Genomic DNA, 26,862 nt, shown 5'->3' on the forward strand with positions numbered 1-26,862 from the left:
GCAATTCCCTAGTGACATGTGATGTCGAACTTCTTTTCATATGCATATATGCCATCTGTATATCTTCTTTGGTAAGGTGTCTGTTCATATCTTTTGCCCGTTTTTTAATTGGGTTGTTTATTTTCCTATTGTTGAATTTTGAAAATTGTTTGGATATTTGGGATAACGGTCCTTTTCAGGATTTATGTGTAAGCCTCAATTCCTGCTCCACGTTCCTCCCATCTTTGAGGAGCAACAATACCACATCTTCTGTCCTAGCAGGGGCGTTAGAACCTCAGCTTCTAGCTTCTACAGTCTGTGTTTGGGTCTAAAATTACAAGGGGCATTTAGGATGAGCTCAGTCTGGCTTTGATTTCTTCCCTCCCTGCTTTATTGGACCTCAGAGAAAATTCTCCCTAAATCAAAGACTCAAAGTCTCAACACCCTTGAAGGAGGTGTGTGGTATGATGGGGCAAGGGAGTCATGTGGGTAGCCCAGAGCAGTGAAACTACACACCTTGAATTTATACTGTCGGTCCCTGTCACCTAACTGCCAAACAAATATATCTTGATGATGATGTGAGTACTCTAAGTAATTTGGTCATGTTCTCCTTTGCAAATACAGTTATTAGTTCAATACTTTTCCCTTTCAGATGTGCGTTCCAAACGGGAGTATGATGAAAGCCATGTGATTACGGCCCGTCGAGTGAAGAAGGTATACCAGCAGAGTCAGAATCTGGGGCAGCCTGGCTACCCCACAGGAGGTGGGGAGGATGGGAGATTGTCTCCAAGATCCAGGAGGCGGCACCTGCTGTTGGACACTGTGGGCAGCAGAGGCAGGACCGCCCCTATGCATCCATTACGAGGGTCTCCCCACTTCTCATACACTCCCTAAAGTGTCCACACCCCACCCCACCCTCATCATGGTCAACAGCTTCATTAAGCAAATATTGATTTAAGTCCTTGACATCCCGGGCACTGTTCCAGATCCTGGGGGATAAAACAGAATACAAGATGCCCTTCATTCATTGCCTCTGCCCTCATGAGCTTCTGTTCCACTCAGGGAACAGACAATAAACCATAGAGATAGTTATTATAACCCAAAGATGGAAGCTCTCTGCTCCCCCCTTCCCAACTTCCTTTGTCCATTCCAGCTTTTTAAGAAGACAGAGCCCTGCATGCAGTCATTCCCCGCCCCCCAACCCCCACCCCCAGGGTCTCTTCTCTCTCAGGTCCTTGCTAACCCTGGCAGTGCGTCATTGTAGCCCAGATGCTCAATCTGGTCCCTGGCATCTGGTAGGTGCTCAGTACCTATTTGTTGATGAAAATGAATGATTGGAAGCTGTTCCTTCTGCCTCGAACACTCCCCCAGCTCTTGTCCATGTGGTAAGTTCCCACTCGCCCCTGCAGTCTCATCTCAAATGCTTCCTGCCTTGGGTGGCCTCTCCGTGCGGCCTCTCTGAGTCCTCCAGGCCAACTTAGCCATTTCCCTTTTCTTTTTTGAGTCTCTGTATTCCAGAACCTAGCGCAGTGTAAGCGCAAAGTGGGTCCTCAATGAATGTTTATCAAACAGACGGATGAATGTCCAGCTACATCTCTCCTGCTCCCCCACCAGCTCCAGCCTCTGTGAGCTATTCCCACCTTCTCCTTTGCTCATGGTTTTCACACCCAGAATGCCCCTTTCCTCATCCTCACCCTCCCCCATCTAAGTCCTGCTCAGAGCGCCATCTGTCTCCTAATTCCTTTAGACTAGTATGGTTTCTCCCCGTTGAGTCCCAGAGAACTTCCCTGGTCTGTGCCTCCATGGGTGTTCCCTCACTGCCTGTGGTAGAGTAGGTGTACACCTGTCCTCTGTCAGAGCCTCCATGTCAGCCAGACCAGGGCGCCAGGGACACAGTCAGGCTCAGGTGCCCCTGAATAGTGGGGGCTTTCAGGAAGCCTTGCGAACAAGTGAAGACTAACCTCTTAGCCACTGCCCAGCCAGGCCTCCCTGAGCTCTGGGACACTCTTTGGGATGCTGGGCAGTTAGGATGCTGCGAGAGCTCATCACCTCCTTGGCAGAAGGCATCTGTGTCCTGCCGCTGCGGTCTGCCATCATGGCAACTCAGCCACTCCCCAGCTACTCCTCGAGACCACATGGCTCCTGTTTGCCCAGTCCTTCCTTTAACTATGTTTAAGGCCTATCATTTGCCAGGCAGTGTTCCGGAAGCTCGGGACACGTAGGTGACTGAAAACGGACAAAAGTTCCCGCTCTCACAGGGCTTCCATTTGAGCTTCCATTTGGCCTCGTGACTTCTGCTTATTCAAGCCTTCTACTTATTGCCCTCTTTATGGGGGATTTTGGATCTGGCCCCCACTGCCAACCACTCTCCCCCGGAGTGAGGATACTGTTAGTTCGGTTCGCCACGGCCTCTCTGATAGCGCTTGTGCTGGGGCACCTAACAGGCTGCGTGCCGGTCCGTGGACCAGCCGTTCTTTGGCCAGGCACTTACCTCTGGTCCAGTGACCCAGGGTCAGCTTTTTGCAGCAGGGATGTGGGTGTGAAAGATCCTTGGAATTTAGCAGACTCTCCAGTGCACTCTCGGTGCTTCTGTGCCTGTGTGTGTAGTCAGGGGAAGAGGCACAGTCCTCCTGGTGCTGGTGCTCAGGGAATATTTGCTCAGCTGAACTGACCTGTCAACAGGATTCTCTCGTGGTTTCTTTAGAAGGCAAATGAATATCTTATCCCGGAGTCTGTGGATCTGGAGTGCGTGAAATACTGTGTGGTGTACGATAACAACACCAGCTTCCTGGAGATCTTAAGACACAGCAGTGATGATGACGTCTCTGATGAGAGCAGAGAAGGTGAGTCCTTACAACAGCAGCAAGAATAATAGTTAACGGCGGTCAGACACTTTGCCACGTGCCAGCAGCCATGCTGAGTGCTCTGCCCGGGTCACCTCATGCCATCTGCAGAACAGCCTGTGAGGACGGTGATGTCGAGAACCGGGAAGGATCTGAGGCTGTTCGTCCTCGCAAGACGACAAGTGAGTCAGTCAGTTTCATAGATTCTGGCAGAAGACATGAGGCTCCTGGGTCAGAGACAAAGGACTTTATTACTCAGAACCGTAAAACTAGACAGAGTGTCATCATTTTCCTGCCCTGATGCCCCACATCCCAGTTCTCACAGGGTGACATGAAGAGGGCCAAGTAATATCTATCCACGCAGTGTGTTGTATTATAGGAGAATTCTGAGCTTAGGGGACCTGAATCTTTCATAATGGGCAGAAAGCCTGGTGGCCCTTGGCTCTGGAGGGAGAAACTGTCTCTGTCTTCCAAGGCTATTTGTTATGTAAATGTCCTTGAAAAACCAGTGCCTTTGCTCAAAGGATATGTGGAAATGTGAGAGACCGTGGAGAATTGTCTCCTGATAGGTAACAGCCCAAATTTATAGATGGGGAAATTGGGGCCCAGAAAAGTGACTCATCTGAAGTCCCATACCTAGTGAATGAGTTGTCTATTGCTGCGTAACAAACTACCCCCAAACAAATTACCCCCACAATGTAGCTTAATACGGCAAACATTAATTATCTCATAGTTTCTGTGGGTCCAGAATTCAGGAGTAGCTTGACTGGAAGATTCTGGTACAGGATCTGTCCTGAGTTTGTAGTCAAGACATCAGCGAGGCTGCCGTCCTCACAGCATGGCAGCTAGTTTCTCCTGGAGTGAACGATCTGAGAGAGGGAGAACGAGGGGAAGCCGCCTGCTTTTTATGATCTAGTCTTGGGCCTTAGACACAGTCACCTCTGCCACGTTCTGTTCATTAGAAGGAGGTCACTGAGTATAGCTTACCCTCAGGGAGACGGGAATTAGGCTCGACCTTTTAAAGGGAGGCATTTGAAAGAATTTGTGGGCTTTTTTTTAAACCACTACACCTAGCAAGTGGTGGGGCCAGGATTCAAACCTGGGCAGTTTGGCTCTGTCAGTCTCCGAAGGCCTGGATAGTGATGGTGGGGAACAATGCAGTCATGCCAGCTCCTAGTTGGAGCAAAATGTGGTCAGTTCTTGGGCCAGCCCCAGTGGCCTAGTGGTTAAGTTCAGCATGCTCCGCTTTGATGGCCTGGGTTCAGTTCCTGGGCACAGATCTACACCGCTTGGTTTGTAGCCATTCTGCACTGGCGGCCCACATACTGAAAAATAGAGAAGATTGGTATGGATGGTAGCTCAGGGCGAATCTTCCTGAGGAAAAAAAAAATGTGGTCAGTTCTAATCGGCTTCACTGAGACTCTGTTGCATTCTCCATCCAGCCTCTGGTTTTGGACTGACACCATGTGCCATTGGCATGGGGCTCTGCTGCTGTGGCTCAGTCATATGTGTGGGTGGTTCCATGGGCCAGGGCATTCATACCAGTGGTCACTGGGTGGCGCTAGGCTTCCACCTTTAATAAAACCAATATTCCCAGGAGGTCCTTAGCCAGGAAATTGTCCCCTCTTCCCTAAACTCATCCTATTGGGCTCGGGTTTGCAATTCTAGGATGATAGCGGGACGCTGAAACCCTAGGAAATGGTGGTCAATAAAGATAACCCCCTCTGTGTTATATAAGTGACCTCACTGTGCTGTGGAGTCTCCATTCTCGGTAGGAAGCCACAACCACAAAACAACAACACAACAAAACAGGAAACCACACACGTGTACACCTAGCCCACTCGAGGCAACTTTTCTCCTTTAAAATGGCATCTTTCAGGTAAATGCAGAGTCTTTTGGGTAAAAGACCACTTCAAGGTTTTTCTCTCCACTCCCTTCTCCCTTCCGCTGTTAAGCACCTGCCTCCCAGACCCCCAGGGAAATGTGAGTGTGGAGGGAGCCTTCATCGCATCCCAGATTCAGGTGTCCGGCTCTGTGTCGTCCTTTCCTGTGGGCCTCTGGGTGAGGTGCAGCTCAGTCTCTGCGGCCTCTGTCCTTGCTGTGTCGTGGCCAAAATGTCCACAGCTAGTGTAAGACGTGAGCGGTTCCCTCCAGCTGGCAGTGCGTGGCGATGGCTCCTGGGGCCTCAGCCCCATCCCCTCCTACCCCCCTACCTGACCGTCCACAGGTGCTGCTGACCCCTGGGCCTGCTGTGTCTTCCTTCCGGCATTACGTTGGTCTCCAGCGTTAGGTTAACCACTCCACACCTCCGCTGGGGGGTGCCTCAGAATCCTGGCGGAGAATGGGGCACAAGCTATTTTCAGCTCCCCCTCCAGCCCATGTGTTTCTACCGCCTCAGCTGGGTCTCTTCTTAAGAACCCAACAAGTGTCTTCCCTTGTCTTGGCCCTCGGACTCTGTCTCCAAGCTCCTTTGAGCAGCAGAGGGCAACCCCTTCTTGTATGAGAGACATTTCCCTGATGAGAAATTGTCCTTCCTTGTGACATTTGGGGTATGGAGCCCTGAGCTGGGCTCTTGATATGTGTGGGGGGAGATCCCTGGGCCGGGCATTCACACCAACTGTGAAGGGAAGCTTGGGAATTCGGGGATTCTTTTCCTCCTCTCAGCAAGGCTTCACTTTCAAGACAATTGTCTGTAAGGACCGAAAATAATTTAACATACCCAGCTGAGTGGCGACCCCCTTGTTCCTGGTGATGCCCCCCGCCCCCTGAAGCAGTGGGCGCCCCGTTCCAAGTGTGGGAAACCTCGTGTCAATGGAGAACTCAGGATTAGTGGGAATAAAAATGAACAGATTTAATGTTTCAAAAAATCTTAACCCCGTTACCTCCTTGGCTGGATAGCCTGGGCCCTGGGATGTTCTCATGGCTTTCCGCCAGAGTCTCTAATTGTCCCCTGGAAACTGACCTTCCTCCAGCCCTGACCCCATCACTCCTGAGTGTGAATAAGCCTCCAGCGGGTCGTGTGACTTTGGCGGGGAGCAGCTGTCTGGCTTAAAGGCAGCAGCATTGTGGCCTGGGACTCTCTGCCCAACTCACCTGGGTCCTCTGACCCCACCGGTCATTGTTCAGGCTCTTGCTCAAGCCTCCCTGGCTGCCAAGCCTGGCCCTCTGGGGTGGGCTTTGGCTCCTGTCTTGCCAGTTACAGGTTGCCTCCTGGCCTGGCTGTTGACTCCTGGCTCTTCTTGCAAATATAGCCTCTCTGAAGCATCTCAGGCCATTTATGTCCTTAGCAGCCCCTGCTGAAATTGGCCTTCTCTCCCTGGACAAAGGTTCAATATAGAAGTCAGGGTCCGTGCCCTTCCCTTCCTCCTTGCCGCTGGCTCTCCAGAGTCTGCTGCACAGTGTTTCTCTTATGAGCCGGATCCTGGCCTCAGGGTAGTTCGGCTTGGCCTTAATTTTGCATCCTTCCTGTCATATATATCTAGGGTGCATACAATCTAATAGTGATTCTGCAGATCAGTGAAGGCGTTTAAGATTAAATTGATGTCAGGACTAGCCCGGCGGCACAGCGGTGAATTTGGCACGTTCCGCTTTGGTGGCCTGGGGTTCACCGGTTCAGATCCCAGTGCGGACATGGCACCACTTGGCCAGCCATGCTGTGGCAGGCGTCCCACATATAAAGTAGAGGAAGGTGGGCACAGATGTTAGCTCAGGGCCAGTCTTCCTCAGCAAAAAGAGGAGGATTGGCAGAAGTCAGCTCAGGGCTAATCTTCCTCAAAAAAAAGAGATTAAATTGATGTCAAGACCATGATGAGATACCACTTCACACCTGCTAGAATGGCCATAATCAAAAAGGCAGATAATATCAAGTGTCGATGAGGCTGTGGAGAAATTGCAACCCTCATGTACTGCTGGTCGGAACGTAAAATGGTGCAATTGCTGTGGGAAACAGTTTGGCGTTTCCTCAAAAAGTTGAACGTAGAGGTACCATATGGTCCAGAAATTCCACTCCTAGGTATGTACCCAAGAGAAAGGAAGACATGTGCACATAAAACCTTGCACACGAATGTTCATAGCAGCATTATTTCCAACAGCCAAAACGTGGAAACAACCCAAATGTCCGTCAACAGATGAATGGATAAATAAAAGGTGTTGATCCACACCATGGAGTGTTATTCAGCCGTAAAAAAGTATGGAATACTGATATATGCTACAATATGCATGAACTTTGAAAATATTATGTAGAGGAAAAAGCCAGATACAAAATGCCACATATTGTATGATTCCATTTATATGAAATGTCCAGACTAGGTAAACCCATAGAGAAGAGTTAGGTTAGTGATTGCCTAGAGCTGGGTGTTTGGAGGGAAATGAGGAGTGAAACCCTCTAACCGGTACAGGGTTTCTTTGTGGGGTGGTGAAAATGTTCTAAAATTGATTGTGGTAATGGTTACACAACTCTGTAAATATACCAGAAACCATTTAGTTTATGCACTTTAAATAGGTGAATTGTGTGGTATATAATATATGATATACATGTGCTGTATAATACACAATATACAATATAAATGTAATATATGATATATACATACAATATATATTTCCCTTATGTTAAATCGTCCTTCCTTACAACAATGTGGAGATATATATATATAATCTCAGAGTTTACAGAAAAAAAAGATAGCTTACTTGGTGGTAAGTTGCTTTTTAAGTTTTAATTGTAACACTCGTCTCTATATTTGCTTCAGCTTCCTCGATAATTGCTTTTCAGAATAAAGTGGCCGTCCGCTGGAGCCATAGACAAATGGTGAGCACTCAGAGGACATTCATCTCTTTGATCTCCACTCTTAGGACCGGTTCTCGGAGCCGCCATTAAGTGTGGCAAAGCCCTGACCCACCTCACCCGCCACCCTGTCCGTATCCTGAAGGGGGGCTATGAGCGTTTCTCGGCCATGTACCACTTCTTCCGGACGCAGAAGATCATCTGGATGCCGCAGGTAAGGCAGGGTGCCGAGCGCAGACAGGCTCAGAGGGGAGGGTGGGCTTCCCCTGGGGCCAAGCAGTGGGGCCAGGGTAGGAGAAAGAGGAGAATGAGGCAGACAGCAGGGAAAAGATGGAAGAGATGTCAAAGCCTGCGCTTGGGAAATGAACTTGGGGCAGCCAGGAAGTCTAGTCCAGTATGATGAATTTATCATCGCCAGAGTCAGGCAAAAGCCAATGTGGTGTTTAAGAGATGGGGCCCACTTAGAGGGCAGGGATCCCAGGCAGAGTTCTGGATGGTGTGCCGTAGGCAAAGTCAGACAGGCAGGGGCCTCATGATTCAAGGCTGCCTCTCCATTCTTAGCTGTCTGGTCCCACAACCCTGGCTGGGTCCAGAGGATACAACAAAAGGGTGAGGTAGCAGTCCTTGCTTATGAGAAGTTCTTGTCTAATAGGGGAGGCAGGGGGGACACCAGGGGTCTGGAGCCCAGAGGAGAGGCACTTCCTTCCTGGAGCCAAACCTAAGGAGGAGGAGCGTGTGAGGAAGAGAACCCTGGGGGCGCGTGGAAGGCAGTCATTGCGTGGCCATGACTGGCAGGTGGGGAGCAGTCCCTGGGGGATGCTGTGCGGTATCTGGTGCGTTGAAGAGTCTGAACGCAGTGCAACGTGACCAGCAGGTGTTCATTTCTTCCAACAGCTACCTTCAGCTGTCCTCTCATTCTTGCCCTTGGCAACACCTTAGGCAGACTCCATGCTTTCTGGCCACTTTCAGTTATGAAAAATTGCAATCTAGTCGTATTATAAAACGATTGGGGAAATGTGCATATTAACTGGATATTTGATGATGGTAAGAATTATTGCTATATGTCTTTTTAGGTTGTGATGACATTATTATGGTTAGTTTTTAAAAATATGAGTCCCTATCTTTTAGAGATACATAATGAAATATTTATGGGTAAAATGATATGATGCCTGGAATTTCTTCAAAATAATCTGTGGTGGGTTGGGAAGGCAATGGGGGCATTGATGAAACAAAATTGGCCATTAGTTGATAATGTTTGCAGAGAGGTGATAGATCCAGGGGTTTATTATTACTGTTCTCTCTACTTTTGTGTATTTTTGAAATAAATTTTTAGAAGGGAGTAAAAACAATCAGTTCACTACAAGTAGGGCAGTTTAACATTCCAACCGCAAATCTGAACCAGAGCTCATCTCCTCCCATCCCCCAGAGCTGGGCAGCCTTCCATTTGCCGGGGGGCTGGGAGTGGCGAGGGATGTGTGTTAGCTTCAGGGATGTCTCCCCTCTTCCCTTCTCCTGGGCCTGGCCCCTTTGATGCTGGGGGTCCAGAGCTGGGCCTGTCTTGTGTGACTGGCTGCCGTCAGTGGTGGGGAAGTGCCTTGCTCTCACTCTGGCCCAGCCTGGTTCAATGCGCTGCTGGTGGCCTTTGCTGCTGGTTTTCAGGGGCCCAGTCTGTTACCAAGGATCCTTCAGAGTGAGCCAGCTGAGGCTTCATGCCAGGTGGACCCCCAATTCCCTTTCCCTCCTTAGTAGCCCAGGACCCCCTACTGCATCCACAATCCTTCATCGGCATCCCAGAATGAGCCGAGCCGCAAGGGAGTGTGACAGTGGGGGAGGGGCCCAGGCCGACTTCACTGCAGGCCCTCCTTGCCTTGCTGGCTCGGCTGCTCCTGCCAGCCTGGATTAAAAGGCAAAGATTCATGTCTGAGGTGGTGCATGTTCCCAAGTCCAGGGTATTCATGTCTGCCTCCCCTCCTTCCACGGAGGTAACTGCACTATGATTTTCATCTGGATGGGTGTACAGCCTGTCTCCCCATCCTGCCGGCCTCTCTTCCTTGCTCCCGGAGGAGCACCCCCTTACTGGCTTTGCAGTATGCAGAGCGAGTACTTCTCTGCAAACATTACACTGCTGATAATTCATCCCCCCCTTTTTTTTTAAGATTTAGTAAGGGGTAGTTGACATGGGGTGAACTGCATATGTGGAAAATGTACAGTTTGCTCAGTTTCGATGTGTGTACACCTGTGACTTGCCCTCGGCCCTGGTCTTCTCATGTATACAGGAACAGGGTGGCTGGTGGCTGGATTGACTGAGTTCTGCCCTGGTTGTTTGTGGCCCCTTTAGAATGTGGGTGCCTAGTATTTGCCTCTCCCCACTTTGGGACCTTTGTTACTAATTCGCCAGCAAGAGTGGAAGCCCCTCTGCCCTCCCGTTACATGTCTGACACGCTGTAAAGTGGGGGCGTCCCTACTGCTCCCCAAGAAACTCCTCCTATGAGGGAGATGGAGGGACAGAATTTGGGCTCCAAGACAGCCTCTCCACCTTAGACAGAGCAACCTCTAATTTCCTCTGTTTTATACGTGGCATCCCTTAAAGAAGACCTCGCCTTGAGCAGAGGGGCGCTGTGACTAACACATGTGTGAAGGCCACACTGACAGACGATGGCGAGCCGCTGAACGGCTTTAAGTCGAGAGGTGGCGTGGTCAGATTGCATTTGAGAAAGATCAACTCTGGTTGCAGCGTGGAGAGCAGATCGGTGCAGGCAGAGTGGATCTGGGGAGACCTGCCAGAGGCAGCGATGAGAGGAGAGGACAGGTTCAGGACATATTTAGGAAGTGGCATTGATTAGACATGGGGGAGGGGCATGGGAGAGGAAGGAGTCTAGGATAATGCCGTGGTTTAGGTGTGGGCGACAGGTGGCCAGTGGTGTGGCTTACTGAGATGGGGACATGGAAGGAGGAGGCAGTGGTAGGGGGAAGGCAGTGGGCTCAGTTTGGACGTGTTGATTTGAGATACCTATTTCTTTTTCTTTTTTTTTTTTTTGAGGAAGATTAGCCCTGAGCTAACATTTGCCACCAATCCTCCTCTTTTTGCTGAGGAAGACGGGCCCTGAGCTAACTTCCGGGCCCATCGTCCTCTACTTTACATGTGGGACACCTGCCACAGCATGGCTTGATGAGCAGTGTATAGGTCTGCACCCAGGATCTGCACCAGGAACCCCAGGGTGCTGAAGCGGAACATGTGAACTTAACTGCTGTGCCACTGGGCTGGCTCCAAGAGATACCTATTTCTTTTAGGTTTGTCAGTGTGTGGTCAAAATTGTCATCTAGAATTCCCCTGCGCTTGCTCTTTACAGCTCAGTGTGTTTTTACCCATGCCACACCCTCTTCCCCACAGCTGTACAACCACAGGAAGGGAAGCTGGTGTGAAAGCATCAGGAATAGAGTTGACAGATTTGTGATGGGTGTTTCGTGAGCTTGTTCAATTGAAATGAGGAGGATTTCATGTGGCTCCAGCAGGCTGAGTGGCCTGGGTGGGGTCAGCGCAAGCTCTGGGGGACACTTTGGGCCACATCTGTAAGCAGCAGGCCTGCCTGCAGGTGGAAGGGTCCTAGTCCCTCGCATAAACTTGAAGATTGGCTCAGTTTGGTGTCTGCTCTTTGGTAAAGGCTTTTGAGCTGATAACTTGGGAAGAATGGGAGCTTGTAGTGGGTTCACTGAGGGGAGATGTGCTGAGGCCAGAAGGCTCGGAAGGACTGAAGTGGACAGCAGAGTGGCCTGAGGTACTTAAGATGTTATTTCTGAGTCAGGGTTGGAGCCAGAGGAGTTTTAGAACTGGGTTTGACCTTTGAAATTACATGGGTTCCATGGAATACTGATGGGAGAAAAGGGCTCTCTGAACAGGTTGTATTGGAAACATTAGTTTAGACAATGTTAGTGGATTTTTTTTTTTGAGGTTATACCTATATTTTACTTTACCAAATATCGCAAGTAAGTTTTCAATCCATGCCAACAATAAATATGTAGCCACTGTTTTATTACAGACATCCGAGCTGCAAGAGGTCACCCCAGGAATCATTAGGAACATTTCCCCCAGCTTCTAGTTCCCTGGAGGCACGCTTTGAGAACAATCTTAGACTGGCATGCTTTTCTGGCTGTTTTCCAAATAGTTTATAAGATTAGTTTTATTATTTGATGAGAATTTTCTCTAACCACTTGATTGGCACTCTAATAATCTTTCCTTGGAACAATCAAATTTTGTAATTTTTTCCCTCCAGTTCTATTGAGATATAATTGACATATAACGTTGTGGAAATTTAAGGTGTGCAACATGTTGATTTGATACATGTGTATATTTTGAAAGGATTACCACCATAAGGTTAATTAACATATCTATCACCTTACATAATTACCGTTGTTTTGTGTGTGTGGTAAAAAACATTTAAGATCTACTTTTAGCAAATTTCAAGTATACAATACAGTATTGTTAACTACAGTCACCATGTTGTACGTTAGATCCCCAGAACTTATTTGTCTTATATCTGGAAGTTTGTATCCTTTGACCAACATCACCCTGTTCCCACCCCCCACCCCAGCCCCTGGCAACTACCATTCTACTGTTTCCATGAGTTTGGCTTTTTTTTTTCCTGCTTTTTTTCTCCCCAAATCCCCCCAGTACATAGTTGTATATTTTAGTTGTGGGTCCTTCTAGCTGTGTTATGTGGGATACCGCCTCAAATAACCTGTGCCAGGTCTGCCCCCAGGATCCGAACCGGTGAAACTGGGCCACTGCAGCAGAGCGTGCGGATTAACCACTCGGCCATGGGGCCGGCCCTTGGCTTTTTCTGATTCCACGTATAAATGAGAACTTGCAGTATTTGTATTTCTCTGTCTGACCTATTTCACTTACCCTAACGCCCTCAGGGTCCATCCGTGTTGTCATAAGTGGCAGCATCTCCTTCTTTCTCATGAATGAACAACATTCCGCTGTGTATATGCACCACAGCTCCTTTACCCACTTATCTGTTGATGGATGCTTAGTTTTTTCTATGTCTTGGCAACTGTGAATAATGCTGTAGTGAACATGGAGGTGCAGATATTTCTTTGAAATAGTGATTTCCTTTAATTTCCTTTGGATAAATAGCAAGAAGTGGGATGGCTGGATCATATGGTAGTTCTATTTTGTTTTAATTGAAGTAACATTATGTAAATTTCAAGTGTACATCATTCTATTTCAGCTTCTGTATAGACTACATTGTGTCTACCACTGAGAGTTTAGTTGCCATCCGGGAGTTCCATTTTTAATTTTTTGAGGGGACTCCGTGGTGTTTTCCATAGTGAGCAGTTAGTGGGTTTCTTTACAGCGGGACTTTCTTGGCCTTTAACTGCTCGTGTGCATTGTGAGTGCCTGAGAGGGTCTGTCACAGCTGCTGCTTGCCGTCAGTACCTGGTTCCCTGAGCCCTTTTCTCACAGTGCATTGTGAGGGACTTGTGTTTCTGAGAATGCGCTTTGGCAAATGTAGAAATAATCCTTCTCTTTATTCCTTTGTTTTTCAAAGAAACCAAAATTTTTCTTATTATAATTTGGACCTGGAATTCCGTACACTTCCATTTAAGTGATGTCCTGTTCTCCCTGCCTCTCTTCCTCAGAACTCATTTCCTAATGACAAATAGGCTCTGTGTGAGTAGTTTTGCTGTTTGGTTTTTTTTTAAGGTGTTTAAATTCTGGTGGCTTCCAAGTATAATGAAAAGGCTATCCCTTCTCCCCCTGCCCCTCCCCCAGCTAGACACACCCTGGGCTTACGCAGTTCTGGGCCGTGGGATGCTTGGCCCCAACCCTTGTGCACCTGGCAAAGTGCAAACAGGAGCCGTGGAGAGCGGTGGGATGTCAGTGTTCAGATTCAGCGCGCTGCACGTGATGCTGTGGCTCTGTCCTTCTGTCATGCCAGCCCTCCAACTCCGCATGCAAGTTACTGCTTGCCAGTCTCTTCGAATGCCCAGATCTCAGTCTCGTTCACTGTCCTGGATTATCTTTCTAAGCTTGTTTGCTGAGCCACGTTTCAAGAGACCCCTTCAAAAACAAAAAACCAGAACAACTCCCTCCCTGGGGAGTATTATATTATATTGTGTATCATGTGCATATTATACTTAGCAGTCTTTCTCCTTCCTTACCTCAGGAACTGGATGCATTTCAGCCATATCCTGTTGAAATAATGCCAGGCAAGATCTACCTGGGCAATTTCAGGCAAGCCTGCGACCCTAAAATTCAGAAGGATTTGAAAATCAAAGCACATGTCAATGTCTCCATGGAGACAGGGCCGTTGTAAGTGGAAATACTGTTGATTCTTTTAGATTAAGTATCACTCGTTTACACAAGATTCCCAGTGCCGTGCATCTGTAGAGTTGAGAGGGCTGTGCGTGAGTCTGCCCGGTCACCTACACTTTTCTTCTGTTTAGTTTCACAGGTGACGCTGACAAGCTGCTGCATATCCAGATAGAAGATTCCCCGGAAGCCAACATTTCCCCCTTTTTACGCCACGTCTGTCACTTTGTTGGTAAGGAGCATTATCTAACCAGGCTGCAACTGGCCTGTGCCTATTCCTGATTTCCACTCCAGCACTCAGGAGAGAAAGAGTAGGGCCCAGCACATGCCCGGCCAGGTGTGGACAAACCCGCCTCCCTGAGGCCCTGTGCAATATGCACAGCCACGTGTTTACCTTGGGGGCAGTGGGGCCAAATGAGAGCACCAGGCTGTGGGTTGAGTGCCTGGTGTACTGGCCCTGGCTGGACCACTGTGCCTTTTGGGGCCTGGCCAAGCGCCAGCCCTGTCCTTGCTGTGCATCTTGGCCTGTTGTGGAATGAGGGTGTTGGCCCACCATGGGTGCATATGTTCATGGAGTCCTGCTCTGGGGACCTGGAGGTGAATCTCACTCCATCTTTGCCTTCTGTCTGGTCAGCGGGGTGGGGTGGAAGAGTCCAGAACCCTTCTGCTCTGACTTCCATGATCCCCAGCGCGCCCAGTGCCCCTCTGTCCTCCTGCCACACGCACAGCAGTGCCTGCCATTCGCTTGTCTCACTGAGAGTGGGTGTTTTCAGTCCTTCCCAGGGCTCAGGATTGCCCATGGAGAGCAGGACCCCGGAGAGAGCGAGTTTGAGTCAGGTTAGAGGCCCCGCCCTATGACTGCCTGCTCAGCACCAACGCAACCCGCAGCCTGAGCCCCCACAAGAGGGGCCAGAGAAGGGCGTTTTGGCCCAAGGACGTTGCAGCTGTCACTTGACTAGGAGCTGAGAGAGAGACATGCCGCGTGTCCCATCCTGGGATGGCAGAGGCCTGCAGTACAGAGGCCCCACTCCAGCCCACCTCACTGGGTGGCTCTGGGCTGTCCTTAACTGCTCTGTGCCTCAGTTTCCTTATCTGTACTATGAGGCTGTTGGCCTTAGTCATCTCTGAGTCTGTGATCCTGCACTTGGTATGCTTATCTTTGGTTCTTGGGGTTACCAGACCATCCTAGGATGCCAATTAGACTTCCTCCCCACCCCTAAGTGGGCGGGACTCACGGCCTCCGGGGCATTGTTAGGTGTGGTTACGGCTAACATTCCTGTGCCTGGCACTGGGCTAAGCTCAGTACAAAGCCTTGTGAGGTAGGTCGTATACTGTTCTCCCATTTTCCAGATGAGGAAACTGTTTTAGAATAACATGCCCAAGCCCACAGCCAGTGAGTGGCAGAGCCGGATTCACACCCCTGCTACGCTGCCTCTGTCGGCACCCAAGTGCCCTTGTGGGATGATCCTCTCATCCCTACCTGGGGAGGCCAACTGGTAGCAGAGCTTCCTGGGCTGGAAGACTGCAGAGCCAAGAAGAGGCCTTTGCGTGATCATGCTGAATGCCCTGGTGTGATTCTCTTGATCTTCCAGCTGGGTCTGAAGATCCCCATTTGCCAGGTGATGAAGCGGTGTCCTAGAGATGTCATGTAACTTGCCTAGACCATGGTGTGCTGGTTCTGAGCCCAGTCTTGGACCATAGGCCCGCTGAAGCCAGTTGTCTTACAGCAACTCAGGTCCACAGGGAAGAGGGCCATGCACGGCTCCCCATCTTTCCTTCCTTTTGCAGAAATTCACCTTGAGCTTGGCTCTGTCATCCTGGTCTTTTCCACCCTGGGCATCAGTCGCAGCTGTGCTGCCATCTTGGCTTATCTCATGCACCGGAATGAGCAGACCTTGAAGGTATGCATTCTCTGGTCCAGGCTTGGCCAACAGCCTCCTCCAGGAGGTGGAGACAGAGCTGGATCCGGAAGGAATGGGGCCCCAGGACTACCTCAGAGCCCTAATTGGGGGAAGGGAAGAGGGAACGATCAGAGAGGGGAGCTCCAAGTTCAGGGCTTTACCCAGCGCATTGCACTCAAGGCCTAGGTCCCAACAGTCCAGGTTAGAGGCTAAGGCTGGGCACAGGGAGCAGCCCAGCGACACAGGCCGGGCAAGGCTGCAGCCAGCAGCACCATCTCCATGTCTCTCACTGCTGTCAGTCTGTCCACCAGCGTTTGTCCAGGGTTCTCCAAGGGAGGTACATTTTAGCTGCTGCTTGGAGTCATAGAATTGCAGTGCTGGCAGGGCCCAGGGCACACGCACTCCAACAGTCTTCCTTTACCCTCAAGGAGTGCAGGGCCCAGAATGGGGGAAGCAGGGACCGGTGGGGGGGATACCTTGCCTGGCACGGTTTGTACATGATTTCAGAGGGCTTGTGTAGGACCCAGAAGGCTCCCACATGTCCCCAGGGGTGTGTTTGGAGAAAGGGGAGGGACAAAGAGTGGCCATGGTCAGAGCCCATTGCTGGTGGTTTCGGATGTTGACCCAGTGTGCTCTTTGCAGGTGATATTGCAGGCTAGAAAGAGTCTTGGATATCCAGCAATCCCACTTCTGGGTATATACCCCAAAGAAGTGAAAACAAGGGCACAAACAGTTATTTGTATACTGTGTTCATAGCAGCATTCTTCACAATAGCCAAGAGGTGGGAGTAACCCGAATGTCTATTGACAGATGAATGGATAATAAATGAATGGTATATGCATACAATGGAATACTATTCAGCCTTAAAAAGGAAGGAAATCTGACACATGCCACAACATGGATGAACCTTGAGGACATTACGCTGAGTGAAATAAGCCAGTCCCGCAGAAAGACAAATCCTGTGTGATTCTACTTGTATGAGGTACCTGGAGCAGGCAAATTCGTAGACAGTAGGATGGTGGATGCAAGGGGCTGGGGGCAGGGGGAATAGAGAGTCATTGTTTAAAAGATAGGGAGTCATAGTTTGGGAAGATGAAAAAGTTCTGGAGATGGACGGTGGTGATGGTTGCACAATATGGTGAATGTACTTTATGCTATTGAACTGTAAATGTAAAATGGTTAAAATGGTAAATCTTGTGTTGTGTGTATTTTACCACCATTAAAAAAAAGAAGAGTCTGGATGCAGAATCAGGGGCCTTGATCGCTGTTCTCTCCCCTCATCCAAGGTGAATTGTCAGGGGCCCTTGCACTGGGGTCCCTGACTGCTTGAGGAGTATTTGGTGTGCACTGGGGAGGAGGTGGTGTTGCTGATAAACTGGAGTGGGGGTGGGGGCTGCGCTGTCGCTCCTGCAGAGGTGCCTCTCCAGCCCCCTCTCCAGGAATGGGCTCTGTCCTAGAAGGGGCCTCTCCGTCGCTGCCTTGTTGAGCTGGTTTGCAGAGGAGGCCCAGAGCTAGCGGAAGGTGGGCCAGGCCGAGCTCACCTGCCTGTAGGGATCTGGGCCAGGGGGAGGGGGTGTCTGGGATTTGAGCTCCCCCGGAGTTTGAACGGGGCCAGTCTGGCCGTCTTCATCTTGCCCCTGCCCTCCTGTGGCCCTGGGTTTCCTCATTGCTCACAGGGAGGCTGGGGCACAAAAAGGTCTTTGGAGCCCTCCAACTCTGACATTTAGTGATGTTTCCCGGCCCTGACAAGCAAATCACAGCCCTCTCTCTGGCAGCATCAAAAGCAGAGGTCTCAGCTGCTTCAAGTTGGCCGAGGTGAGAGCAAAGAGAGGAAGTCCCTTCTCCCACTCGGCTCCTCTAAGTTCCCCAGCAGCGAGGGCTGGCCTCCACTGCGATGGGTACCCCGACCTTTACTGGCCCCTGCAGGGAGATGCACAGCTCCGGCAGTGAGGGTAAGGGACATCTGGGTATGGTCATCCTGGTCAGTGGTGGAGAGGCACTTGGGCCCCCGAGGTCTAGACGACCCTGCTCTCAGAACTTGACTCTCCCTTCCTGGAGTAGCAATCTTTGTCTCATCTGCAGAGAAGTCCTGTTCCTGCCACTCTGCCCAGAGATACCATCTACATGACTTAGCCAGAAAAGCGGCCTAGCTCCTGGAACTGTGGGTGGGAAGGACTGCCACTGTGACCTTGTTGGGTCCTCTCCAGACGGAGCGAGTCTTGTGTGGCGGTTAGCTTTGCCTGCTGCCAAGGGTTACCCTGGATCACTGACTCAGGTTGACCCGGGCTCAGCTCTGCTGCTGTCAGGGGTCTGCAGAGACGTGCCTGCATCTCACTGTCTGTGTGGTCCTCAGGGTCCTCCTCAGCGCACTGCGAGTGCTGTGTCCATGGTTGTTGTCAGCTCAGCTATGATGAGCAGAGCCCATGGTATGGGCCACTGATGGGCCAAACTCCACACTGCCTCCTGGGGTTTATGGTCCTAGCTCAGCTCCTGGGGGCACCAAGGCCAAGGGTGGGAGGTTGAGGAGAGAGCCGATAAGAACCTGGCACCCAGACCCATCCTTGTCCTGGGCTTTCAAAGCTTTGGCACAACGTTGTGTGGGATCCCAGAGCCAGCAATCCCTTAAGAGGTCAATTTCAGTGTCTTTAAACTGCTGGGAGTGGCTTTGTCCCTTAAAGATCTTCAGGGAAAAAACAGAAACCAACTCTTGAGACACTATAATAGCTAACGCTGGCAGAGTGCTTCCCACATGCCAGGCTGTTTTGAGTACTCCATATGTAGTAAGAATACAATGACCCCATGACATGCTATTATCCCCGTTTGGCAGGAGGCATATAGAAGCTGGGTAACTTGCCCGGGGCCCCACAGCTGTAAGTGGCAGAGCTAGAATCCAAAGCCAGATGGCTCCGCTTGAGAATCTGGGCTTTCAACAGGACCTAAGGCGGCAGGGAGAGTGCTGGCCTTGCAGTCTGAAGAATGAGGCCACGGGCTGGGTGCTGCCCTTTACCAAGAGCGGCCTGAGCATGTCCCTTTGCCTTTCTGTTTCCTCAGTAGGCAGAATAAGGCCTGTCCTTCCTGCCTTCTGCATTTGCTGTGCGTCCCAGGGGATGCTTGGTGGGCTGGAAGTGGGGTGTGTGGATGGGTGTGCGAGGCTGTTTGTGGCGGTCCTCAAGGGCCTGCTCTGATCTGGCCAGGACTTAGTAAACCTTGTCACTGCACAGATCTGCCCCTGGCACTGCTGTATTCTATTTTTTAAAAAACTTTGGCAAAACGCATGTAATATAAAATTTACCATCTTAGCCATTTTTAAGTGTACAATTCAGCAGTGTAAAGTACATTTACATGGATGTGCAACCAATCTCCAGAACTCTTTTCGTCTTGCAAAACTGAAACTCTGTACCCATTACACAACAACTCCTCATTTCTCACTCCCCCAGCCCCTGGCACCAGCTGTTCTACTTTCTGTCTCTATTTGGCTTGCTAGGTCCCTCATATAAGTGGAATCACACAGCATTTGTCCTTTTGTGAGTAGCTTGTTTCACTCAGCATAATGTCCTCAAGGTTCATCCATGGTATAGCATGTGTCAGAATGTCCTTCCTTTTTGAGGCTGAATAATATTCCATTGTATGTAGAATTCACCAGTGAACCCATCTGGGCCTGGTGCTTTCTGCTTTGGAAGATTATTTTTTTATTGATTCAATTTCTTTAATAGATATAGGCCTATTCAGATTATGTGTTCTTGTGTGAGTTTTGGCAGATTGTGTCTTTCAAGGAATTGGTCCATTTCATCTAGATTCAGTGTGGGCATAAAGTTGTTCACAGTATTCCTTTATTATCTTTTCAGTGTCCCTGGGATCTGTAATGTTGTCCTCTTTTTCATTTTTGATATTAGTAATTTGTGTCTTCTCTCTTCTTTTCTTAGCCCTGGCTAGAGGCTTATCAATTATATTGGTCTTTTCAAAGACCCAGCTTTTTTCACTGATTTTCTCTATTGATTTTCTGTGTTCGATTTCATTGATTTCTGCTCTATATTTTTTCTTCTGCTTACTTTGAATTTAATTTACTCTTCTATTTTTAGTTTCCTAAGATGGAAGCTTATATGATTGATTTACATGAACATTCATCTTGGTGAACTTGAGAAGAATATGTATTCTGTCCTTGGATGAAATATTCTATAGATGTCAATTATATCCAGTTAATTAATGATGCTGTTGAGTTCAGCTATGGCCTTACTGATTTTCTGCCTACTCTATCTGTCTATTACTGATAGGGAGGTGATGAAGTCTCCAACTATAATAATGGATTCATCTATTTCTCCTTGCAGTTCTAACAGTTTTTGCCTCGCATCTATTGATGCTCTGTTGGGTACATACCATTGTATATACCTACATACCATGTATATACCACACTTTGTTTATCTGTTGATGGACACTTGGATTACTTCCACCTTTTGTCTATTGTGACTAGTGCTGCTGTGAACATGGATGTACAAATATCTCTTTGAGATCCTGCTTTCAATTCTTTTTTTTCTGCTTTACATATTTTTTATTGATGTATAATTGACATATAACATATTAGTTTCAAGTGTACAATATAATGATTAAATAGATGTACATATTGCAAAATGATCACCACAATGTTAACATCTATCACCACACATAGTTATACATTTTTTTCTTATGAGGAGAACTTTTAAGATCTACTCTCTTAGCAGCTTTCAAATATATAATACAGGGGCCAGCCCGGTGGCACAGCGGTTAAGTTTGCACGTTCTGCTGCTCGGCTGCCCAGGGTTTGCCGGTTTGGATTCTGGGTGCGGACATGGCACCACTTGGCAAGCCATGCTGTGGTAGGCGTCCCATGTATCAAGTAGAGGAAGATGGGCATGGATGTTAGCTCAGGGCCAGTCTTCCTCAGCAAAAAGAGGAGGACTGGCAGCAGTTAGCTCAGGGCTAATCTTCCTGAAAAAAAAATCTTAAAATTGGTGAGTTCCTAAGAATATTTAAAAAATAAAACATTGGTCACTGTGTTAGTTTCCTAGGGCTGCCATAACAAAGTACCACAAACTGGGTGGCCCCAAAGAACAGAAATTTATTGTCTCACAGTTTGGAGGCCAGAAGTCCAAAATCAAAGTGTTGGCGGGACCACAGTCCATCTGAAACCTGCAGGGGAGAAGCCTTCCTTGCCTCAGCAAAAAGAGGAGGATTGGCGGTAGTTAGCTCAGGACTAATCTTCCTCAAAAAAAAAAAATATATACAATACAGTATTATTAACTATAGTCACCATGCCGTACATTACAACCCTAGAACTTATTTATTTTGTAACTGAAAGCTTGTATCTTTTAACTGGCTTCACCCTTTTCACTCACCCCCCAGCCCCACCTCTGACAACCATCACTGTGTACTCTGTGTGGATGAGTTCAGGGTTGTTTTTTGTTTTAGATTCCACATATAAGTGAGATCATATGGTATTTATTTTTCTCTGATTTATTTCACTTGGCATAATGCCCTCAAGATCCATCCATGTTGTCACAAATGGCGAGATTTTCTTATTTTTCATGGCTGAATAGTATTCCACTATATATATATATATATATATATATAATATATATATACTGCCACATCTTCTTTACCCATTCATCCATCAGTGGGCATCCATCAGGGGGTTGTTTCCATGTCTTGGCTACTGTAAACAATGCTGCAATGAACATAGGGATGCAGATATCTTTTTGAGTTAGTGTTTTCATTTCCTTTGAATAAATACTCAGAAGTGGATTTGCTGGATCATATGGTAGTTCTGTATTTTTAATTTTTTGAGGAACCTCCATACTGTTTTCCATGGTGGTTGCACCCAATTACATTGCCACCAACAGTGTACAAGGGTTCCCTTTCCCCCACATCCTTTCCAACGCTTGTTATTTCTTACCTTTCTGATAATAGTCATTCTAACAGGGTGTGAGGTAATATCTCATTGTGGTTTTGATTTGCGTTTCCCTGACGATTAGTAATGTTGAGCACCATTTTGTGTACCTGTTGGCCATCTGCATATCTTCTTTGGAAAAATGTCTATTCAGATCCTCTGCCCTTTTTTTCATTGGATTGTTTTTTGTTTTTCTGCTGTTGAGTTGTATGAGTTCTTTATATTTTGGATATTAACCCCTTATCAGATATATGATTTAAAAATATTTTCTCCCATGCAGTAGGTTGCCTTTTCATTTTGTCGATGGCTTCTTTTGCTATGCAGAAGCTTTTTAGTTTGATGTGGTCCCACTTGTTTATTTTTGTTCTTGTTGCCTTTGCTTTTGGTGTCAAATCCAAAAAATCATCGCCAAGACCAATGTCAGGGAGCTTACTGCCTGTTCTCTTCTGGGAGCTTCATGGTTTCAGGTATTACATTCAAGCTTTTAATCCATTTTGAGTTGATTTTTTTTTTTTTAAGATTTTATTTTTTTCCTTTTTCTCCCCAAAGCCCCCAGGTACATAGTTGTGTATTCTTAGTTGTGAGTCCTTCTAGTTGTGGTATGTTGGATGCCGCCTCAGCGTGGCTCAAGGAGCGGTGCCGTGTCCACGCCCAGGATTCAAACCAACAAAACACTGGGCTGCCTGCAGAGGAGCACACGAACTTAACCACTCAGCCACAGGGCTGGCCCCGATTTTGAGTTGATTTTTATGTACGGGGTAAGATAGTGGTCCAGTTTCTTTCTTTTGCATGTGGCTGTCCAGTTTTCCCAACTCCATTTATTGAAGAGACTGTCCTTTTCCCATTGTATATTCTTGGCTCCTTTGTTGTAAATCAATTGACCATATATGCATGGGTTTATTTCTGTACCCTCTATTCTGTTCCATTGATCTATGTGTATATTTTTATGCCAATACCACAACTTTGATTACTATAGCTTTATAATATAGTTTGAAACCAGAGAGCATGATGCTTTCAGCTTTGTTCTTTCAGGAGATTGAACAAAGATCGCGTTGGCTATTTGGGGTCTTTTGTGGTTCCATACAAATTTTAGGATTGTTTGTTCTATTTCTGTGAAAAATGCCGTTAGAATTTTGATAGGGATTATATTGAATCTGTAGATTGCTTTGGGCTGTATGGACATTTTAACAATGTTAATTCTTCCAATCCATGAACAGAGAGTATCTTTCCATTTATTTGTGTCTTATTCAGTTTCTTTCATCAATGCCTTATAGTTTCAGTATACAGGTCTTTTACCACTTTGGTTAAATTTATTCTTAATATTTTATTCTTTTTGATGCAATTGCAAATAGGATTGTTTTCTTCATTTCTCTGATAGTTTGTTATTAGTATATAGAAACATGACTGATTTTTGTATCCTGGAACTTTACTGAATTTGTTTATTAGTTCTAACAGTTTTTTGATGAAGTCGTTAGGGTTTTCTATATATATATATATGTCATCTACAAAGGGAGGTAGTTTTACTTATTCTTTTCCTGTTTAGATGCCTTTTATTTCTTTTTCTTGCCTGATTACTCTGTCTAGGACTTGCAATACTATGTTGAATAAATGTGGTGAGTGTGAGCATCCTTGTCTTGTTCCTAATCTTTCAGCTTTTCACCATTGAGTATGATGTTATCTGTGGGTTTGTCATATATGGCCTTTACTATCTTGAGGTACATTCCTTCTATACCCACTTTGTTGAGAGTTTTTATCGTAAATGGATGTTGAATTTTGTCAAATGCTTTTTCTGCATCTACTGAGATGATCATATAATTTTTATCCTTCATTTTGTTAGTGTGCTGTATCACATTGATTGATTTGCAGATGTTGAACCATCCTTGAATCCCTGGAATAAATCCCATTTGATTGTGGTGTATGATCACTTTAATGTATTGCATTTGGGTTGCTAAGATTTTGTTGAGGATATTTACATGTATGTTCATTGGGGATATTGGCCTGTAATTTTCTTTTCTTGTAGTGTCCTTGTCTGGTTTTGGTATCAGGGTAATGCTGGCCTTGTAGAATAAGTTTGGAGTGTTCCCTCTTCTATTTTATTGGAGGAATTTGAGAAAGATGGATAGTAATTCTTCTTTAAACGTCTCGTATAATTCACCAGTGAAGCTATCTGGTCTGGACTTTCATTTTGGGGGAAGTTTTTGATTACTGATTTAATTCTCTTTGCTAGTAATTGGTCTGTTCAGATTTTCTCTTTCTTCCTGACTCAGTCTTGGTAGGTTGTCTGTTTCTAGGAATTTATCCATTTTTTCTAGGTTGTACAATTTGTTGGCATACAATTGTTCATAGTAATCTCTTATGGTCCTTTGTATTTCTTTGGTATAGTTGTAGCATCTCCTCTTTCATTTATGATATCATTTGTTTGAATCCCCTCTCTCTCTCTCTGTCTCTCTCTCTCTCTTTTTGGTGAGTCTAGCTAAAGATTTGTCTATTTTGTTTATCTTTTCAAAAAAACAGCTCTTATTTTCATTGATCTTCTCTATTGTCTTTTTAGTCTCTCTTTCATTTATTTCTGCTCTGATCTTTGTTATTTCCTTCCTTCTATTAACTTTTGGCTTAGTTTGTTTTTTTTCTAGATCCTTGAGCTGTACAGTTAAATTGCTTATTTGAGATCTTTTTTGTTTCTTAATGTAGGTGTAGGTGTGTATTTCTATGAATTTCCCTCTTAGTACTGCCTTTGCTGCATCCCATGAGTTTGGTATGTTGTATTTCCATTTTCATTTGTCTCAAGATATTTTTTGATTTCTCTTTTGGTTTCTTCTTTGACCCATTGGTCGTTCAGTAGCATGTTGTTTAATCTCCACATATTTGTAAATTTTCCAATTTTCTTCTTGTAATTGATTTCTAGTTTCATACCATTGTGATCAGAAAAGATGCTTGATATGATGTCAATCTTTTTAAATTTATAAGACTCGTTTCATAGCCTAACACATGATCTATCCTGGAGAATGTTCCATGTGCACTTAAGAAGAATGTGTAGGGGCCAGCTCCGTGGCTGAGTGGTTAAGTTCGCGTGCTCCGCTGCCGTGGCCCAGGGTTCGGATCCTGGGCACGGACATGGCACTGCTCGTCAGGCCACATTGAGGCAGCGTCCCACATCCCACAAGTAGAAGGACCTGCAACTAAGATCTACAACTATGTACGGCGGGGGAGGGTTGGGGAGATAAAGCAGAAAAAAAAAAAAAAAGAAAGATTGGCAACAGTCGTTAGTCCAGGTGCCAATCTTTAAAAAAAAAAAAAAAAAAGAAGAATGTGTATTCTGCTGCTATTGGCTGGAATATTCTGTAAACATCTGTTAAGGCCATCTGGCTTAACATGTAGTTTATGTCCGAAGTTTCCTTATTGATTTTCTGTCTGGATGATCTATCTATTGATGAAAGTCGGGGTAGTAAAGTCTCCTACTATTGTCGTATTGCTGTCTATTTCTCCATTTAGGTCTGTTAATATTTGCCTTATATCTTTAGATGCTCCAGTGTAATGTCCTCTTGTTGGATTGACCTGTTTGTCATTATATAATGACCTTCTTTGTCTCTGTCTCAAAGTCTCTTTTGTTTGATGTAGGTAAAGCTACCTCAGCCAGCTTTTAGTTTCCATTTGCATGGAATATCTTTTTCCATCCTTTCACTTTCAGTCTGTGTGTATTTTTACATCTGAAGTGAGTCTTTTAGATAGTATATGAATGGATCTTCCTTTTTTAAGCATTTAGCCACTCTATGTCTTTTGATTGAAGAATTTAGTTCCTTTACATTTAAGGTAATTATTGACTAGTATAGACTTAATGCCATTTTGTTGATTGTTTTTCTGGCTGTTTTGTAATTCCTTTGTTCTTTTCTTCCTCTCTTGCTCTCTTCCTTTGTGATTTGATGATTTTCTATATTGGTGTGCTTAGATTCCTTTCTCTTTCTCTTTTGTATATTTACTATAGGTTTTTGCTATGTGGTTACCATGAGGCTTACATAAAACAACTTATATTTATAATAGGCTGTTTTAAGTTGCTAACAACTTAAGTTCAAGTGCATTCTGAAGCTTTACATTTTTACTCCTCCCACCATTTTATGGTTTTGATTTCACATTTTATATCTTTTTATCTTGTGTATCCATTAACAAATTATTGTAGTTATAGATATTTTTAGTATTTGTGTCTTTCAATCTTCATACTAGATATATAAGTGATTAACCCACCAGTATTCTGAATTTTACTATATATTTACCTTTACCAGTGAGATTTATACTTTCATATGTTTTCCTGTTACTAATTAGTGCCCTTTCATTTCAGCTTAAAGAAATCCCTTTAAAATTTCTTGTAATGCCAGTCTGGTGCTGAGGAACTCCTTCAGCTTTTGCTTGTCTGGAAAACTCTTTAGCTCTTCTTCAATTCTGAAGGACAACTTTTCTAGGTGGAGTATTCTCGGTTATCAATTTTTTTAATATACTGTGCCAGTTCCTTCAGGCCTGCAAAGTTTCTGCTGAAAATTTGCTGATGGTCATATGGGGGTTCCCTTGTATGTAACAAGTTGTTTTTCTCTTGCTGCTTTTAAGAGTCTCTCCTTGTCATTAACTTTTGACAATTTAATTACAATATGTCTTGGTGTATATCTCTTTGGGTTCATCTTGTTTGAAACTTCCTGGATCTTTCTGGATCTAGATATCTGTTTCCTTCCCCAGGTTAGGGAAATTTTCAGCCTTTATTTCTTGAAATAAGTTTCATGCCCCTTTCTTTCTATCTTCTTCTTCTGGGATCCCTGTACTGTGAATATTGATCCTCTTGATGTTGTCCCATAAGTCCTTTAAGCTATCTTCACTCTTTTCCTTTTCTTTTCTTTTCTTTTTGCTGAGGAAGATTTGCCCTGAGCTAATATCTGTGCCAGTCTTCCTCTATTTTGTCTGTGGGTTGCTGCCACAGCATGGCCGCTGACAAGTGGTGTACATCTGTGCCCAGGAACTGAACCTGGGCTGCCAAAGTGAAGCATGCCAAGCCTAACCACTAGGCCATGGGGCTGGCCCCTATCTTCTCTCTTTTTCGCTTTCTTTTTCTGCTGATTGGATGAGTCCCACTGCCCTGTCTT

The 26,862-nt window shown here is 46.3% G+C and overlaps 1 protein-coding gene across 19 annotated transcripts in view; it reads left to right on the plus strand.

The window, feature by feature from the left end:
• Nucleotides 1–26,862, plus strand: part of STYXL1 (serine/threonine/tyrosine interacting like 1) — a 62,498-nt gene that overhangs the window by 30,134 nt on the left and 5,502 nt on the right. For 12 of the 19 annotated variants that reach the window (XM_070567710.1, XM_008535352.2, XM_070567714.1 and 9 more), the window contains 5 exons: nucleotides 632–693; nucleotides 2,684–2,822; nucleotides 7,671–7,816; nucleotides 13,773–13,918; nucleotides 14,053–14,150. In XM_070567710.1, coding sequence (XP_070423811.1) covers nucleotides 632–693; nucleotides 2,684–2,822; nucleotides 7,671–7,816; nucleotides 13,773–13,918; nucleotides 14,053–14,150 — 591 coding nt within the window. Of the gene's footprint in view, nucleotides 1–631; nucleotides 694–2,683; nucleotides 2,823–7,670; nucleotides 7,817–13,772; nucleotides 13,919–14,052; nucleotides 14,151–15,706; nucleotides 15,820–26,862 lie in introns of all 19 variants that reach the window. The other 7 variants (XM_070567719.1, XM_070567722.1, XM_070567721.1 and 4 more) reach the window with 1 other exon arrangement.

This window comes from Equus przewalskii, chromosome 12 (assembly GCF_037783145.1).
Source record: "Equus przewalskii isolate Varuska chromosome 12, EquPr2, whole genome shotgun sequence".
Classification (NCBI taxonomy): Eukaryota; Metazoa; Chordata; class Mammalia; order Perissodactyla; family Equidae; genus Equus; species Equus przewalskii.